This window comes from Oryzias latipes, chromosome 8 (assembly GCF_002234675.1).
Source record: "Oryzias latipes chromosome 8, ASM223467v1".
In the NCBI taxonomy this organism is placed as follows: Eukaryota; Metazoa; Chordata; class Actinopteri; order Beloniformes; family Adrianichthyidae; genus Oryzias; species Oryzias latipes.
This window is the reverse complement of record NC_019866.2, coordinates 21,298,077-21,317,782: the sequence shown is the minus strand read 5'-3', so window position 1 is coordinate 21,317,782 and position 19,706 is coordinate 21,298,077. Positions and strand designations below refer to the sequence as shown.

Sequence of the window (19,706 nt, the reverse complement as noted above, 5' to 3'; positions counted from 1 at the left end):
CTCTACTAAATGTGTAGCATAATTCATTTAGAAATGTTTAATTTGACAATTAAAATGGATTATTAGAAATGCTTTTTAATTTTCAGGCAGTCTACTTACTGAACAGAGAGCTGGGACGCCACTTGTGGCTCTTCCAGGCGCCTGGGATTTGATGTTTGTGGAGCCACTTGTGGCTCCTCCAGGCGCCTGGGATTTGATGTTTGTGGAGCCACTTGTGGCTCCTCCAGGCGCCTGGGATTTGATGTTTGTGGAGCCACTTGTGGCTCCTCCAGGCGCCTGGGATTTGATGTTTGTGGAGCCACTTGTGGCTCCTCCAGGCGCCTGGGATTTGATGTTTGTGGAGCCACTTGTGGCTCCTCCAGGCGCCTGGGATTTGATGTTTGTGGAGCCACTTGTGGCTCCTCCAGGCGCCTGGGATTTGATGTTTGTGGAGCCACTTGTGGCTCCTCCAGGCGCCTGGGATTTGATGTTTGTGGAGCCACTTGTGGCTCCTCCAGGCGCCTGGGATTTGATGTTTGTGGAGCCACTTGTGGCTCCTCCAGGCGCCTGGGATTTGATGTTTGTGGAGCCACTTGTGGCTCCTCCAGGCGCCTGGAGTTTGATGTTTGTGGAGCCACTTGTGGCTCCTCCGGGCGCCTGGAGTCTGATGACTGGGAGGCCAGGCTTGATGGGGGGCTTGATGTTAGTGAGGAGTCCCCACAGCTGCCTGTGTTTGATTCTGAAAGACAAAAATCTAGATGTCATTTTTTCATACTCTGGCAAGGATGGTGGATGCAAAAGTATTATAACAATCCGGCCTAACCAACACTTGAGCGGGGAAGCAACAGCTGAGCTGCTCATGAAGAGCCTTCTTTGGAGAGCTAATTGTGCCCCATACACTGCACAATCCCGGTCAGTCTCAGGCAGGATTGATCAGAAAGAGAGACAATATCTCCTTTAGAGCAAAAAGCTTATTTAGTTTATTTATTAAGTTTCTCAAACAGCCAAAACAGCATGGAGGTTAGTTCAACTTCCAGCCTTCTAAACTCAAGGTTTCACCCCAAAACTCTTCACTTCCCATGAGCCTTAGGCGCTGGAGGCGGGGATAACCCCCTGGTCGCTACACTGCCCCCACCTAAGAGGGTTAAGTGTCCCTACAACCCTCACATAACTGCAGAACAGCCCCATCAGCGTGTTACCTTTCAGCTTCAGGCTTCAAACCGCTGTTATTTCCGGTCCGGTCCCGGTCAGGACGCAAACGGTAACTAATGAAGCGGGACACCGTTGCTCTGGAACAGGCTAGAAGCCGTTTATTTCTTTGCTTGGATCAAACTGTTAGTAAAGCACAATGTCTGCAAACATTTCCTCGTTCAAAACTCAGAGAGAGCACATAAGCTGGCAGAGCAGCCCCCCTTTTTCCTCTCCTGCGCATCCCCTCTCCTGCCTCATCCTGGAGCAACCAAGCACCCAAGGCAACGCCTCCTTCCATCACTGTGTTGCCTCCATGACAACCGCATTGATTCACAAAATAGAAACACAACAAAAAGGGGAGGGTTTCGCCATGCTAAACGTTTGCCGTTTGGACCAACACGCATCTTCTAAATGTGCTTTTATTACTGTTATGATTATTATTAAGGGCCTGCTCGCTCATAATTTTTTTAATCCGCGCGGTCAGTGCTCAGGTCCGCGGAAGGCGGAAATGCTGCTACGTTACGTAGTCCTCAGAACGTCTATGTTTGATAGTTTCAGCATTGTAAAGTATAAATGCAAAAATCGGATACGGGTCACTTTTAAAAGATAATGTAAGCGGGTCGTCAAAAAAATTGGATATTGTCAGAAAATCGAATTTGGGCATCAAGACCTGCAGTGTAAATGCAGCCCTAGTCTCGCGGCTTTTCCTCCCGGCTCCTGCCACGCCCACTGTTCACCGTAATCAACAGAGCAATTTAGCATCTAATAGAACATCAACAAAGCAACAGAACACGGGGATACTACAATATGTTACCATGGGAACTTGCATAACCTGCTTTCTGGAATACCCCCCAGGCCAAATTCAGGCACTTTTTTCTTATTGTTTTTTTAAGGTACCCATTCTATCGTCCAATCAGAAACAGACCATAATCTTCCACAACAAGAAGTGTCTTACCCATGTCACCTGTCTCACCCAGCTACGACAGTTTTGATCCGTTTAGAATTGTTAATGTAATTGCTAAGGACTTTTTTGATCGATGCAGTTGGACACAGTGACATGACGGACTATTAAATACTTTTCCATCCGTTTTCCTGACTGTTGTGGGGCAGCTGAAGATACGTGTCATCATGAGGTTGTCTTTCCTCCAGTTTATTTAATGTCCTTTCTAGATTCATTGTTAACTTTTATTTTATTCTAGGCTTTGCTTTCAACTGACCAGAACACTCATCCTTTACTGTAGTGGTCACTGCTTTGTACTTTTGAAGCAGCATCGCTGATGTGGTTTGTTCAGTGGATGCAGATTTTCCTGTAATGCGTCCTCTGGCTCACCATGACAACATGACCTGATATGAATACAGATGCCTTATAGAGACAACCATAAAACATCACTGCTCACCCCATCCTCAGCAAACAAAAAGCCAGCTTCATATGACCTTTGCTCAGGTTGACTTTTATTGGGGACCGGCCTAATTTGGGAGGAACAGTTTGCTCACCAGAGTTTTCAAGCTGAAAAAGAAGTACATGTATTTTAATTAGTTTGTAACAAAACACAGAAAAACACGAGTGGGAAGAGACATGGGCAAGTTACAATACTATGGTCTGTTTAGATAAGAGCTATATTCTCTTTATTTTTACAGTTTCAAAAAAAAAATCTTATTTTGTTTGTCACTAAAACAAAATATGGAATTTGGAACATCAAGTTAAAGTAATAAGGAAAACTGCTGTTTGTTGAGAAAAAATTTATAGACCAACTGTTAACTATGTAATTATTAGTACTAGATTTTAGATTAAAAAAAATTGAGAAATCACTTTGTAAAAGTATTCTTTACTGGGAGAGTTCATTACCATTTAGTGTAAACTGGTAAATAATGGATCTGAAGGATGGGATTGTGCAACAACTGTCACTGAGCAGCAGTTATTACTAATAACTGTGTTACGGCTGTGGCTGTTTTTGGTGTAGTTTGTTCTCTTTGTTCTGTGGTTTGTGTATTTAAATTCAGAGTGGGACTTCTGTGGGTTTTTTGGGTTTGTATGTCTGATTATTTTCAGGTGTGCTGGGAAGGGCGTGGCCTCCCATTGGACCAGAGCTGGTGGAGGCAGCCTTAAAAGCACCATTTGGACCTCCAGCCTGTGAGAAGGGAGCCTTGCTGCAACAGTCTCCACTGCAGCTTGGCCCTCTTCTCCATTTTGTTTTTGATCTCACCACCTGTTTAGTTGTGTTGCACTTTAGTGTTTTGTATTATTTCTTCTGTGTAGTTTATGGTGTTGTGCCCACTCTGTTTAGTCCTTTGCTTTATAATTTTGTTGAAGTGAAGCTGTAGGGGTGAACTGCCATTTTCTTTAGTACATGTTTTCTCCTGTTTTTGTTAGTCTAGGGAGGTTAGTGTTTGTCATTGAGTTCCCTTTTTCTTTCATTTACAGGTAAGATTACATGTTTCAGTTAGGTGGGGTTTTGTTTGTTATTTTGGCCTTGGTTCACCCTGAAGCCTTTTTGCTTTACTTGTAGTTGTTGGTGGTTGTTTATTTGTAAATAAATTTGTGTCATTTTTGTATATTGACATTCGTCTGGTGTTTTAGTTAAATTATCAGCCAAATCTGAACTTTTTGTGTTATGCCCCCCTAGGGGGCGTAACACTATGTTTTCAATTTCATAATAAGAATAAAGTGTCTAACAGAACATAAACTAATTTTTTCTACTTCTTGAAACATCGGTGTAACCTTTTTCTCTTGAAGCTACAGAAATATCATTGAAGTATTGATTTATAAACAGCTGCCTGTGACTGAGAAACAAAGGAGCGCTTTGGATAACTCCTGGGAGTTTTTCTGCTCTCAGAGATAATTGTAAAAAGGGCTTGATTCCAACAGATTATTTATTGTTGTCAGTCCATAATGAAACCGAGCCAGAAGAAACTTGCCAGAACAGCCCACACTTAGCCTGAACTGCCATGACGTCATGTGGTCTCACATTTGGCACAGTCCCACCCACTCAGGTCTTCCCACATGCAGCAGAAATGCAGCACTGACCAGATACTGTGTTTGTTTGAGTTTATGGAACGCTGTTGACATTTTTACTCACAGACCAAGTAGAGAATCAATGACATTTGATCAGTGAATTCCAACAAACCGACCACAACACTGACTGTTTTTTTTTTAAAGAAACCACTGAACATTTAGTTTAAAATAGTTATTGTTTTTATTGTAAATATGCTTGTTTTTATTGTCTAATAAAAAAACACATTTTGACAGACATTAATCATAAATAACATATTCAAACTAAATCTACACTTTATCCATTTTTTTTAACATCTTTAAATTGTGATTTTTGCATCAGGGAATCTAACATTTATTAATTTCTTAAGTTCTAATATGTTAAATCTATCAAAAATGAAATCAGACAAAACAACTAATTGAAAAAATTAAAGGTATTAATATCAGAAGAACTTTTCTCTGTCAATCAAATAAAAATAATTCTGTGATTCGTGCGCCCTCTGCAGGACATTTACTGCAATTGCTTCCTTTAGCGGAAACCACGTGATTAGGGTCCCACACATGCTTCCTTTGGCAGCTGGCATGGTTTCTACTCGCTAATGTCTGTTTATTTTTCTCAATAATTATCCTTTTTCCATTTTTAAAATGTCAGGCAAACGGGAACTAAAAATTAACACAAAGTTTGCTCAGAAATATGACAAATACCGACAGAAAGAAGAGCTGCAGAAACGTAAGTGTCTACCAGCTAGCTAACATGCTAACGACCCAGCGATGAGAAGTAGCTTTAAGTTGTTTTTCAGGCTGCTGCCGCTTAAGAGACATCTTTTTGTTTTGTATTTTACAGTTAAGGCCCGATTTTGGGACAGAAACAACGGGAGAGACTCGGACTCTTCGGGGTCCAGCTCAGACGACAGTGAAGTGGTTAGCACATGAGGTCTTCTAGACTAGCTGAGTTAAAACGCACTGACTGAGCTAAAGTTGTGTCCCGCAGGAGCTGGATCCCACCGTCGAGAGGGACTTCTACAGGATCCTGTCGCTGCTGAAGAAAAAAGACCCGAAGATCTACGAGAAAGACGCCAAGTTCTACTCTGAAAGTGGTTGTTTACATGTTTGCAGCAGCTAGCTTCTCGTGGCTTTTCTGCCCCTTCGTGAAACGTTTGTTCCTCTTTATTCAGACACTTCTCACAGCGATGAGAAGCCTTCAACCTCGAAGAAAGCTGCAGTGAAACCCATGTTCCTCAAGGACTATGAGCGGGCAGTCATCCTGGAGAAGGAGGGGTGAGGTCCTGTTCAAGAAACAGCATCTTTTCATTAAAATAACACAACAGAAACCTTTAGTCTGATTGTAAACATGAAGTACTGCACACAACTCTGCAGTGTTGGGATTTTAATAGTGAAACGTAAATAATGTTTCTATACACAAAATTAAATGTAAATGGTAAATGTCGTATACTTGTACAGCGCTTTTCTACCTTCCTCGAAGGCCTAAAGCGCTTTACAGTCACACACACATTCACACACTGGTGGCGGCTCCGCTGGCGAACACTGGCGCCAACCTTCCACCAGAGGCAAGGTGGGGTTCAGTGTTTTGCCCAAGGACAGGCAAGGTGGGAATTGAACCTGCAATCTTCCGCCCTACCCCTGCATCACTTTGTAAATGTATTCTTTACTGGGAGAGTTCATTACCATTTAGTGTAAACTGGTAAATAAAGGATCTGAAGGATGGGATTGTGCAACAACTGTCACTGAGCAGCAGTTAATAACAGACCATCTTCCACAACAGGAAGTGTGTGTATCTTGTAGGGAAGGCAAAAAAAAAAAAACACCCACAGACACACATGAGACCATGCTGCAAGTTAGCTTAAGTCTTGCTAACACTAACACACTTCTGAATGCTGCATTTACCCTTAACAACATTTTTCACACAATTGGCAAAAACAAAAAAGGTGTGAGAAGAGTTTTAAGTTATGAACATTGTTTTTCTATGTTTTAAACTTTAAACTCTCTTTTCAGTCAAACTAGTGCGAGTAACGTCTACGGCTTACCTACTCTCTGAAGTTCTCATGGGGGACTGAGGAGAATGCCGCGAAAGAACAGGAAGTAAGCGAACCATCAAAATAAAAGTCTCCGCTTAAAACATTCGCATGCAAATAACAAATTAAAGATAAAAAAGCAATTTTGGTGAAATCAACACAACAAACATCACATGGCCTACACTAAGGACTTTTTGATCGATGCAGTTGGACACAGTGACATGACGGAATGTTAAATAAATACTTATCCATTTTTTTCCTGACTGTTGTGGTGAAGCTGAACTGTACACTAAAAAAAAGTGATTCTGGCCTCTAGTAAATGCTTCAAATATCTTTTTAGTTCATTTTAATTATTTTAATCACATTTTTTGGTTATGCCTAATTATTTTAAGTAAGTCAAACATATTTTTTATTTTTGAAACTGTGGAATGACGAGTGGCAATAGTTCGGTGGTTAGCAGCAGACACTTTTTATTAACACTCTCCAGGCACGCACATCCAACTCGACTCCCCTAGATCGCACTGTCGTAAATCGCACTGTCGCACAGTGTCGTGAACAAGCAATTCTGAGCTGCATCATTCATTACATGACAGAAACAACGTTTATTAAATTGGTAAATATAACTTAAAAAAATTATGTTCATCCAACTTTCAATGACGTCATCTAAGTTGCGCATGCGCACACCATGCACCCGCCATTTTAAGATCAGAAGCGCGTGCCTTAGTATCACTGCAGACAGAAGAGGGAGCGGGTTGATCGAAGTTGCCTGGGTTTGGTAGGTAACGTTTTCAACCCTTTTTTTTTTGTCTTTTTACTTGACTTCAATCTTTTAAAATTGTTTGACATTGGTCCACAAAGTTACTTGCCTTAGCAATGCCTCATGGTTTTGTTTTAGCCAGCAAATTAGTCATTTTGCATCATGCTTGAGTATAGCTAAGCTAGCTTGTTTTTCAGACTAATCCGTAGAGCAGAGCTAGATGCCGCGTTTTTGACACTATAGTGATACTTTATCACCGCAAATGTAAAGGCAGGTCTCTTATAGCAGTAGGGCGGTTGACCGGGGCACAATCTGCCCCCCCCCTCCCCTGATATAATTACGCTCTCTGTAGAAAAACGCTGGGTCTTGGTTGTCCTGTGTTTCATTGGGAAGGACCAAGACAATCTTGAAGCGATTAGTTCAGTCCTCTTTCACTGCATCTCGGCTGACATCCTGAGAAGAAAAAAACTGTAATTAGAAATAATTAAGAATAGATTCCAAGAAAAACAAACGGCCAAGAGAGTAAAAAATGTTAAAAGTATACTTAATTTAGTTTCATTTAAACAATATTCATATGACAATGTTTTTTTTTTTCATGTCACACAACATTGTTCACAGGGGCTGACCCTGAGACAAAAACTTGTTTGGGGGCCATGCACGCCAAGAGTCAACACCCACAACCGTGGCCTGGGCACATAGTGGTGCAGAGCCCTCCAGTCACCAGGCTGGAGCTGTCAATGGGACAGCAACTGTGATGGTAAACCAGAACTATTCCCAGTGTGAAAGGAAAAACACTGGAGCCAAAAAAAAAACGAAAAAAAAAAACTGAGGGATCAAATCAGGGGGTAAAAAAGGTATAACTGAAATAGAATTATGCTCCTAAAATAACAGTAATAATTCATCAACAGCTAAAGATAATTTAAAAAGGGTAAGAGAATAAAATGCATAAGAAATCAGTTAAAAACTTAATAGAAAAAATATGCACCTATTTTCTCTTTAAAAAAATTACGTGTAAAGAATATTTTACCTTCAATAAAATATCACAAGTAAAAACCATATTACAAGGCTAGTCAATCATTGAAATATGGTCATGATGATCATAAGATACCTCATACTCTTTGATCATCTTCACTTCTCCACGTCCATCTCGTGTTGTGGCACCTGAAACATACCAATTAAAAATTAAAAATGAAACCAAACGACCACCCAACCAAATCTTGTGACAAATTGAACCTAATCATTTGGTCTTACGTTGTCAGCTGGGGGTGGGGGTCCAGATTAGCAGTCAGAATGTGCCATGCTCTTGAAAAACAAAGGTTGTTTTTCAACTCCTTATTAACTCATGGATGTAGATTGATATTTATTTATTTTTTATTACATATATTACAAATGATGTGAACAGTTTTTTGTAATATTACCTGTATGGCCAGGTGTCCTGTAGTTGTACAAAGTAGTTGCTTATGGGCATTCAAAGTCTGATGCGCCTTCGGTTCTGACTTCCTGTTAGACTCTAAAAGGAGAACAGAAATATGACAAGCGGCAAAGACTCTCTTAACATGCATATTACTATTGCGCCATGGTCAAAAAACCGAAAGTTACTTGAGCGACGCTGACCCTAACTAACAAATTTATTTGAGAAATTTTAAATAATTCATATTATCCTTCCCCGTTAAAAAGAAAATGTATTTTGCAGAATTACAGCACCACAGAAGCTAGAAGGATACGAACATTCTGTCATATCCTATCCCTCACAAAGCTAAAGAAGTGACCTTTAAAATATTGAATGATATTTACCCTTCCAATCATTTTCTACATACCCGCTTTAACTGGTATAGAGATCTTTGTGTCTTTTGTGGAATTAATGTAGAAACTGTGGAACATATTTTCTTTGAATGTTTGCATGAAAAAAAACCTTTTGGTCTTTCTTTGATAATTGACTCAAATAAAAATAAAAAATCATCATTAACCCTTTAAATTGGATTACAATTAAAATTCGATAACAATTTATTGAGAAAAATGTGGATTTTCTGGTTAATGTACTCATTATAATTTCTAAACATTTTATACATACTTGTACATTCTTAAAGGTGAAACATCACATTAATGCATTATTGGACCGTCTCAAATTATTCTTTAAATCTATACATAACATGAATCATAAGAATGGCCAAACATTGTGCAATTTATTTGATCTATTTAAGCTTGTGTAATAATAGCCACTTATTTTTACTTATATTTTTTTATTTATTATTTTTTTTGTATATTTGTTTTCGTGTCTACCTTTATCTTATCATTTTGTTGTTGTCATTGAAAGACACGCCGTGATTGTTTATTGAATTTTTGCTTCAACAATAAAAAAAAATACTCCTTAGTTAACAAAGTCACTGCACACAAGTAACAACTGTAGAACATTAACAGTTTGAACCGTTAGGAACCTTAGATCTCGTGCACGCGCGCACGCTCACACACACATACACACACACAGTTTAGTTTACTCACGGTACGGAACCCCAAAATCAAAAAAAGAAAAAACGTTGCAGGCCTGTTGTTTCTTTTGCAAAACATTGAGTGCGTTGAAATAATCCAGTCGGATCATCCAGGGAGAACAGAAAAAGCGACTACTTCGCCTCAATGTCATCCATCGTGATGCACACTAGGCTAGCTTACGGTGGCCCTGAAGTGCAAATCACATCAACCAATCACTCAACACAAAAGCATTCATTTAAAAAAAGAAAAACAAAATAAACATTGTAGAAATCAACACAAAAGTTTCAGAAACCAAAATGTAAAAAAAAAAAAAAACACAATTCCAGGCAGAAACAATAAAACATATTGAGAAGAAAATGTTTCAGACAAAAAAAAGTAGTTTCCAGAATTCATAAATAAAATGTTTAATTAAGAAACCCAAAAAGATGAGCACTATCACAGATTGGATGATGACGTTTGCACACCTTTCAACAGGAAGTTATCTGGCATGGCAATATCTTTTGTCAGAAGGTACATTTTACAGCTTCGGGCCACGGTCACTGCAAAAGTTCAGTGATTAGTAAAGCTTTCCCTCTTTTTCAAAAGTCATCATCCAATCAATGATGTCAATATTTCATTTCATTTTTTGTTAGTTGGTTTGGGTTTCTGGAAAAGACTGCAAATGTTTTAATTGTTTGTTTGTTTTAATTTCTGAAAGGTCATGTTTTTGTATTATTTGCTGCAGTCTCTCTGAGGTCCACTGGCCGGTGTGTTTAGCGCTTTGTGATGAGGTGTGAAGAATCCCTGATGGCGTTCTGCTCTGAATGCACACCTTTGAGGAGTGGTGTTATGGATGGAGATGATTTCCTCCACCACACACCTCACCATCACACATAGAGCTGGTTAGGATGCTTGTCTGTATGTGGTGAGAGCTGGAGGAGGCAGATACAGCTGCTGCTGCAACGTCTTAACAGAGTTTCAGTGATGTTCACTCCCTCCGTGAAGCTCCTCAGCAGCCTTGTGGATGTAAAGAGGAGCAGGGTTGTTTTCCCAGCTCCTTAATGCCTAAATACTAAATGGTGTCTTTACAACAATCAATTTATTATTTGTATAGCACTTATAAAAGCAGAGGCAACCAAAGGACTTAACATAAAATCAGAAACAATATGATACAATAAAGAAACAACAGTAATAAGAATAATAAAATTAAGAAGCTGGCGCCCTAAATCCGCTCACTGGAGTTTAAAGGCTGAGTAAACCGATGAGTTTCTAAAAGTGTCTGTCAGTCAGTCCAGTTTTTCTCAGTCGACCGGCATGGTCGTCGTCGCTCATGCAGCTTGTCCCAGTTCTGTGATGAAGGAGGCGGTTGTTATTCTTCAAGGTGAACAGAGGTCAATGCACAGTTCTGAGAATGATGAACCGGGTGGGTTTATCTGTCAGATTGCGATGATGGGAGTGATGAGGCCTCCTGCCCTCTCATCACCTGCAGCTCTGCATCCTTCCAGTGCAACAACAGCATCTGCATCCCTCGCCAGTCTGCCTGCGACGGTTACAACGACTGCCTTGATGGCTCAGACGAGTGGCCCCAGAGCTGCCACGCCGAAGCCCCCGTGACGCTCGCCTCTCATCAGTGCCACTCGATGGAGTTCCACTGTGGCAGCGGAGAGTACATCCACGGCAGCTGGAAGTGTGATGGAGATGCTGACTGCTTGGATGGATCTGATGAAGCTGGCTGCAGTGAGTTTGTGGTTCCAAACGTCATGTCCTGCATTTCTTCACTGCCCCATTACTTACTACAGTCGCTTTGCCCTTAGCTCGCTCCACCTGCTGTCCAGATGAGTTTGAATGTGGCGACGGAACCTGCATCCACCGGCAGTCGCCAGTGCAACCAGCAGTACGACTGCAGAGACACGACTGACGAATCCGGCTGTGTCAACGGTAAGAGGACCCTCCCACGCTCCATAGTCCCACTGAAAAGCTGTACCTTTTTCACTCATCATTTCATTTGGCTTGCACAGTGACCCGCTGTGAGGGCCCGGACAAGTTCAAGTGCCGCAGTGGGGAGTGCATAACCATGGAGAGAGTGTGTGACAGCAAACGGGACTGCAGGGATTGGTCAGATGAGCCTCTTCGGGAATGTGGTGGGTGCAGCTTTTCACAACTTTCTGGTTAATTACTAGTTTATGCATTTACCTCGGGTCCTGCGTGTCCTTAGAGTTGTAATTATATCCCCATAAAAAGGCCTCTTCTTTTTCTTTGCAGGCTCCAACGAATGTCTTTACAACAATGGCGGCTGCTCTCACATTTGCAATGACCTGAAAATCGGCCATGAGTGCCTGTGTCCGACTGGATATAGCCTCAGAGACAAAAGACGGTGCGAAGGTGAGCCCATGCCCTGACGTCTGCTTTATGTCGTCATTTTAAAATGAACTTTACTCCTTTTTGAAATAATGTACAAATCTTTAGTTACTCTGCTGTTAACCGTCAATCCCTCAGTGTTCTTTCTCATTAACAGTTAACTCACAACTAAGCTGAAGTGACAAGAAATACATTTTTAAAAACGTCTCCCTTCATCAGATATTGATTGAGTGCGCCAGTCCAGACACCTGCAGCCAGACCTGCATTAACACGATGGGCAGCTACAAATGTGAATGTGAGGAGGGTTACCAGGTTGACCCAGTAACCAAAGCGTGCAAATCTATTGGTAAGCATCCGGACTCTGCCCTTTTATTCTGCCAACTTTAACAGAAAAATATCAAGTAAATTGCTTTTACACAGAAATGGAGAAAGAGTCAGGGATGTTATTAGTGTGAGAAAAATGTGTATAATTCACACGTTTGTGGCCTGATCTAATCTACTTTTGGCACTTTTAAAGTTCAATTTTGGCCCTGGTCGACAAACACAGCAAGTCCGTTTGATACAAAAGGATCCATTTGATTGATTTGTAGTCAATATCAATAAACACTGTTTGCTCCACTGAAAGTTACTTATTGACCGTAGCAGGTGAATTAGTCCCTTTTTTGGTTCTATATTATGTCAATGATCACTACAGATGAGGATCAACATCTTATATTTTAGTGTTGTTGTTTTTTTTAATAAACCCCTTGAAGTTAGTTAGCATAGTCTGCTACAACAGATGTGTTATTCACATTTTCCACATTTTAAGTAGCAACAAAAATATCAAATTCAGAGTTTGGTAACTTTATCCCTCTAATGTCCAAGATGAGCACTTTCTTGGAATGCTTCTCTTAAGTTATTGTCAAAGGTCAAAGTTCATATCAAAATGACTCGTGTGCTTGGTTATTCATTCAAACAAAATCAGGAATCTGTCATTAAAACGATTAACTGTAAATGAGAACTGGAGCGAGCGAGTGTAACGTCACCCTTAGAAAGTGCGTTACTTCCGGCTCCAATGAGGTGAAGTCAATTCAGTAGCTAATTTTTTTGCAATACGGACGCCGCCATATTTGGAGCCAGATTCTGTTAGTAAGCAGTGATTGGTCCTTGTCAGTCTGAGTCAACATTTCTATGGCAGCCACTCTTGCCAATCAGAGTGAGCTTTTTGGAAGTCCACACCCCTACCATTTGAAAAGAGCTACTCAAACCCTGTCAATCAAATGTGTTGAAGTTTGGACATGGGGGCTAGCAGGCACCACATATTTTTATAGAGGCATCTGAGGCATTTTTTTTTAGTTTGAGTTTAGTTTATTACTTGAATAACTTGCAATACGGAAAAAATAGCGTGAAAAAAGAACATAGGATCATCAAGAACATGTTAAAAAAGGTAGCAGAGCAAAGAATGTTTATTCTGACCAATAGAATGACTGAGTGACAGCTGTTTATTTCTCTATAGAAGTACTTCCTGTTTGGAACACCAGGGGAGGGGTCACCTAGTCCAGTTCTCATATAGAGTCAATGATCCATACCCAGTCTTATGATTGTTGTAATACAGTTTTGTACATTTTTTGCATATCTTTGAACCAGAAACATGGAGGTATGATAGCACAAAATCATCCAATCCTAAGGATTGGTGTCTGCTGATTGTTACAGAAAATATGGTTTTTGAGTCTGAAATGGACTGTTTCATGTGGAGATTACTTTTTGCACACAACCAGGTTCTCTGTTGCTCAAAATTGAGGGTCAAATCTGGTTCTTACCCTTTAAAGCCAGAGCTGTCACCGGCGACAGGAAAATAAACACACGCTCTTTGACCTATCGTGGCTCTTCAACCGTTTACGCAATTAATGTACTTCTAACAGATTCTGTTCAGCACAGAGAGAAGAGAGGCGTGCCTCTCTCTGTACTATTTTTCAGCTGATTTACGTTGATTGCGTAAACTCTTCACTAATGTAAGAGATGCTTTTCTGCGCTGGAATTACGTTACTATGCAAACAGTAGAACTACTGTTTGCATAGTAACGTTTCAATTAAAAGAACGTCCACGGTTTTGTATAAGCTCAGGTGTTAAACGGTTAAAAAGCCCAAAGCCACAATTTCCAGCACCAGTTATTCCACAAGGAACTGTAGTTTACAAATTTCCGCCCAGTTTACTGTCTAGTTGCAAAATTTTAAGACACAAGTCTTAGCTGTTTATATTATTCAGTTGTGTTGACCAAAGCTAAACTCACCAACTCTCTTTAAATTCATATGAGTTACTTTGATACTTTTTTCCAGAAATATTCTAATCAATGCTATTATGTGAAAACTGTCCCACCTCGGTTCTGTGGTTTTGCAGGTACAATAGCCTACCTCTTCTTCACCCAATCGTCATTGAAGTGAGAAAGATGACTCTTGACAAAAGCGAGTACACTCGAGTAATTCCCCGCCTAAAGAATGTTGTCGGTGGCGCTGGACATTGACGTAGCCACTAAAGAGATCTACTGGTCAGACATTTCTCTGAAGAAAATCTACAGGTGAGTCTTGACTGAAAACCAGAACGGAAAGGATGTTGGTTTCATTCGCTGACGTTTGACACCATTTTGGATGTTTCACGAAGAACAAAACATAGACTCAGCTGACGACTCGACTCTGCACCCAAACCGTTATCGACAGCGACGTTGATGCCCCTGAAGGAATCGCCTACGACTGGGTCCATAAAAACCTCTATTGGACCGACAGTATTCGTAGCACTATCTCTGTGGCAACCGCTGATGGCAGCCATCGCAAAACTCTCTTCCACCAAGGCTTGTCGAAGCCTCGGGCGATAGTGGTCGATCCCCATAGCAAGTGAGATGATGGTTTCATTTACATGTGTTTCTCATGGTTCAAACTTTTTGTTTTACCGCCATTTTTCAACATTTCACAGCTTTCTTTATTGGACTGATTGGGGGAAATCCAGCTAAGATCGAGAAGGGAGGTCTCAATGGAAGGAGGCCGCTCCGCTCTGGTCACTGACAGCATTGTTTGGCCTAATGGCATCACTCTTGGTAAACCCCAAAAACTCCTTCCATCCCGTCTGGTCTGGGGTTACGGTTCCATCTGTTCTGAACTCCCTGTCCTCATGATCGCTACCTCTACAGACCTGCTGAACCAGCGACTCTACTGGGTGGACTCTAAGCTGCACACTCTCTCCAGCGTAGATGTGCAGGGTGGTGGTCGGCGCACGCTCCATCATTGATGAGCACAAACTAGCTCACCCGCTTGGACTCACTGTATTCGAGGTAGATATTCATTGCTGGAAACCCAAAAGTTTAACAAATATAAGTTAGTGGCCGGCTTTAAGCATTGCTGTTTGTGTTGGATAAGGAAAGAGTTTTCTGGACGGATGTTGGCAACAATGCCATCTTCAGTGCCAACCGACTAACCGGTGAGGATACAAGACCAGTGGCAGAGCACCTGCATTCCCCAGAGGACATCATCCTCTACCATAATCTCAAACAACCTTCAGGTAAAATGATTAAGCCAATACCAGATCAGAGTGTTGAGTTTGGTTGAGTCAAAGCTGGTATCTCCTTATCATCTTCACCTAAAGAAGATTTTCATATGGTATTTTAGTTTACAGAACACAATTCCAAAAGTATCTACCTGAAATACTGTTTTTATTTGTGATTCCATAAAAGTTAAATAACCAAAAAGTGAACTCTCCTGCTGCAGGAAGAGACTGGTGCAACACGTCCAGATCCTACTGTGACTTCATGTGCCTTGCTGCCCCTCAAGTGGGCAGTCATCCACCGAAATACACCTGCGTCTGTCCAGATCACCAGATGCTTGCCAGTGATATGAGGTCATGTGTGCCAGGTGGGTAAATCTTCACAGAAACGTTATACATCCAGTAGATAAATCCTGGTCCTCAAAGTCTTCCCCTGTCCAATTTGGAGCGCCTTAATATATCAATTCTGGTTGTGCTTTTGCAAACAAGGTTGGGTGTTATTGAAAATATGCTAACGTGTAGTAGAGTTGGACTGTGGTTTTTTTTTTTTATGTGTTAACAGGATTGGGAGTTGACATTGTCACGGTAACATTTGTTTTAGCGGTATTAGTCTGGTTTTATACATGTTGCAAACAGGGTTGGAAGTTACAGGAACGCAGTTAATATAGTCTGACTGACTGATGGACTCGCTCCTGTCTCGCTTAATGCGCCTTATAGTTCGGTATGCCTTATATATGACATAAGACTAAAAAAATAGACCTTTCATTGACGGCGCACTTTATGATCCTTTAAAAAAAAATGTAGTAGATTATTTAAATAATAAATTCATGTAATGTTTTTTGCATTTCAGAGGCACCAACACCTGCAGGACCATCTCAGTCAGAAACTCCATCTGTTTTCACAACCCGTCTGCCTCTCAGGACGTCACCTAGAGCCACGTTGAATCCCAGACTCCACCACAGCACCACCACAGCAGCACCGGTGGTGATCACCAGTACCACCCCCAGGGCTGTAACCCACACCACCCCAAGGTCACAGACACAGAGGACCACCAAGCCTCCAATCAGGAGCACCATACCACTCCCAAAGACCACCACTCCCAGGCTGATCGATATGAAAGTCCTGCAGACCTTCACAGAGGCCCCCACAACCTCTCTGGGTAAGCTGTCAAGGGGGTTCATCTGAAGACGTTTCGCATTGACTTCTTTCTCAGCTGTACATAACAATCCTTTCCCTTTTAGAAAGCAAACGTGGGCTTGGTGTGGCTCTTTACTTGGTCCTCCCTCTGGGTGAGTTGCTGCAGCAGCTGCCGAAACACTGAGCTGTTGCTCACCCTCAACATGTGACGTCTTACCCCCAATATCTGTTCATCCAACAGCGGTTCTCTCACTGTTGGCTGTTGGTGGCGTGCTGCTGTGGAAGACCTTCAGGTTGAGAAGCTCCAACACCATCCACTTTCATAACCCTGTTTATCAGAAAACCACAGAGGACCAGGTGCACATTTGGAGAAGCAACAGCCTTGACGGTTACTCCTACCCAAAAGTAAATGTTACAAAAACTTTGTAGATACCGCCCTGCAAAATACTTTATCTAACATTCTTTTCTTTGCTTTTTGATCAGAGGCAAGTTGTGAGCGTGGACGAAGAAACCGACAATCCCACCTTCACTGAAAACTGAATGCTGTCTTAAGGTGGATTTGATGACGATCAGCGTTTTTACCTCAAATGCACAAAGAGGTGAAGCCTGAATGTTCCAACCACTGAATCCTCACAAACAGATGGTTTGTCTGCAGCGCAAACGAGTTTCAATCCCACAAGAAAACATCTGAATGCTCATCAAACATCATTAATTTCTCAGGTCGATTTTTCTTCTCTCGATGTTCAGACTCTGATAGTTGATGTGGAGAAAAGTCTTATGTTGCTGATCAGGGAACAGTTTTGGTTTATACACAACAAACCACTTTTCTTTTATCAGACGTAGATGGATAAACTTCCTAAAAAAATCTTATTTTCAAAGCACATGAAGTCAAAGATGAATGTAACCTCACAGAAAACACTCATCATCATGTGGTCGTGCCTTGATTATACCATCCTCTGTCTGGGCTCCCAGATGTTCCCTCTGCATCTATAAGAGCTTCCACTCTCCACATGCTTGTCGGTGGATTTGACAGAAACCTTTAAATCATCCTTTTTTCATGTTGTTAAAAAGCTTTGATGCCACCAAACCGCTGTACCGTGGCACATGTATTTGTGTCCCCGTCATGCCAGCATTCCTGTTCAAATGGCTCTTGGATCTCCCCGGTGTTTGCGTGTTTGTTTTTAAATTCCCCTTTTTTTCTGGGAAATGGCACAGGGAGACAACAACTACCTTTTGGATCTGTATTTTGTGTTGTGGGAGTAAATAAGCATGAATGGTTGAAAAGTGGAGGGGTGAAACAGCTGACCAGGGTTTCTGGGTTTGTCAGCTTGTGAGGACAAAATGGCACAAGTTCTGTTTCCATTCAGCTTGTAAATATGTTGTTTATAAGTGTACATATTTGTTCTGTACTGGTTTTGTTAATGATTGAATGTTCTGTAAATAAACAAATGCTGCTATTTATTATAGAATTGGATTTTTCTGGTTTTGTTGCGGCTGCACGGTGGAGCAGTGCTTATTGCGGTTGCCTGAGAAAGAAGGCCCCTGGTTCAAGTCCCGGCTGGGGGACCAGGAACAGAACATGTTCTCTTTCTAAAATCATGCTTCATAGGTTAATTGGTTACTCGTTATTGTCCATAGGTGTGCATGGGTTTGTGATTGTTATTTGTGGGCCTGTGACAGAATAGCGACTTGTCCAGGGTGTCCCCAGCCTTCGCCCACAAGTGGCTGGGATAGGCTCCAGCAGCCCGGGCACCCCGAAAGGGACTAAACGGATTAGAAGAAGGTATGAATGAATAGAAGAATGAATGTTTTCATTGCTTATAAAAAAGTTTAATGTACAATTTGTAAAGGTTTACACTTAGTTTTAAAATGAGGCGAGTAAACATTGTTCATTGATATTTTAATGGTAATGATAAAAAATACAGATTAGGACCTTGTAGGTCAACAGTTATGGATACTTTTCTCAATTTTTGTTCACATTTTAAGGTAAAACTCATAAAAGCAAATATATAACAACACATTTTTTATTTTTACTTAATACATGTCTGCCGGCAGAGAAAGTCATTTTTTTACTCTGTGGTTGACCTTGAAGCCGTTTTTACACAGACAGTGAGTGAAACCGTCTTTTGTTGAACTTAGAGACTTCCCAGAAATTACTGTTTTTTTTCCTCTCTTCCCTCCTCCCACTTGGGGCCAGGCCTGTTACTGTACAGGTCTCCATTGGACGTATACTTTTTGCACAGTCTGGCTTCGTAACATGAGACAGAAGTCCTGCCCTCCCTGTAGCTTTCCCCCCGGGGGAGCCAGATTTTTCTTCGAAAAGCAGAGTTCACAGCAGGATTGAGGCCACAGACGAGGAAAAGGGCAAAACAGCGAGCCTGTGGTCATATTTACCTTGTTTTTGTGGAGGAACACAGAAATATTTTGGGGTATTTTATTTTAGAAAGTACAGTAAGGACACAGGATACCACTTCTGTTTGACCTTTGACGGGTTCTGATTCACATTTAAGGAGGAAATTCATAAACTACTTTTCTATTAAAAAAGAAAATTACAAAGAAAAAAAATGTAAAAATCACAAGTACATACATTTCTGTGCTGGTGATATAGCTTTAGGATTTTCTTTTTTAGCTTTTTTGTATTTTTAGGAGCATGGTTTTTCAGCAGATCTTAAAAGTTTAATTTAAACAAATTAACATCTCTGCATCTTTGTGGTAGTTTGTAAACTACCAGATTATGTTTTGTAGTAAATCAGATGTTTAAGGTTAACATCACAGCTTTGTCACTTTCAAAAAGATACACCTTTTTTACCCGTGACACTTTGATTAGACTTTTATTGTTGCATAAAAACAACTGCATGGTCAGAACTGGGACAGTAAATATGCATTCTTTCTCTAATAGTTCCACTTTTGTGGAAAAAACAACTGAAAGCCCTGCAAGCCTGACCACATGCGGTCGAACCCCCCTCCCGTGTGGCTCACATGTTGGATGCAAAGTCCAAGGCTGAGGGATGGAGACGAAATGCTGGACTGATATAACCTGGGCCGCGGTGGTGCTGAAGGTGTTCATAAGGAGGGGGTGTCCACAACTGGTTTAATCAACAGTCCCTTCACACACTGTATCACAGGTCCTTGTGTAAAACAGTAAAGTAAATAGTATCTCTGTCACACTTATCTGTGACTGTTGGTCAAAAGGTGCTTAATATAGTAAAAGTACAGCCTGTTTCCTGGGCGCTGACAGCGTCTCAGTGCTTGAAAAAAAAAATCTTGGACCTGCCTGGTGTGTTCC

The 19,706-nt window shown here is 41.1% G+C and overlaps 1 protein-coding gene, 1 long non-coding RNA gene and 1 pseudogene across 6 annotated transcripts; 2 read left to right on the top strand and 1 right to left on the bottom strand.

Annotated features, from left to right (window-relative positions):
- Window positions 1-4,659: 4,659 nt before the first annotated feature.
- On the top strand, window positions 4,660-11,017 carry LOC111947823 (protein KRI1 homolog). 5 transcript variants are annotated; one of them, XR_002873753.1, is made up of 7 exons: window positions 4,661-4,889; window positions 5,004-5,080; window positions 5,151-5,256; window positions 5,335-5,437; window positions 6,173-6,259; window positions 7,568-7,706; window positions 10,905-11,017. XR_002873753.1 is itself a non-coding variant. In XM_023958045.1 (6 exons), exons 1-5 carry the CDS (start codon window positions 4,805-4,807, stop codon window positions 6,213-6,215), a joined length of 414 nt encoding a protein of 137 aa, XP_023813813.1. In that variant the 5' UTR covers window positions 4,660-4,804; the 3' UTR covers window positions 6,216-6,259; window positions 10,905-10,990. The 5 variants fall into 5 exon arrangements, 2 of the variants coding, with proteins under 2 accessions (XP_023813813.1, XP_023813814.1); XR_002873754.1 differs by having other exon boundaries at window positions 4,664-4,889; window positions 5,151-5,253; XM_023958045.1 differs by lacking the exon at window positions 7,568-7,706 and having other exon boundaries at window positions 4,660-4,889; window positions 10,905-10,990.
- On the bottom strand, window positions 7,274-9,669 carry LOC111947831. Its single transcript, XR_002873774.1, has 5 exons — window positions 9,449-9,669; window positions 8,368-8,459; window positions 8,201-8,251; window positions 8,058-8,110; window positions 7,274-7,402 (listed from the first exon to the last, which is right to left on the bottom strand). It is a non-coding gene; the product is annotated as an uncharacterized LOC111947831 (long non-coding RNA).
- LOC111947807 lies at window positions 10,730-17,889 on the top strand (annotated as a pseudogene).
- Window positions 17,890-19,706: the final 1,817 nt, after the last annotated feature.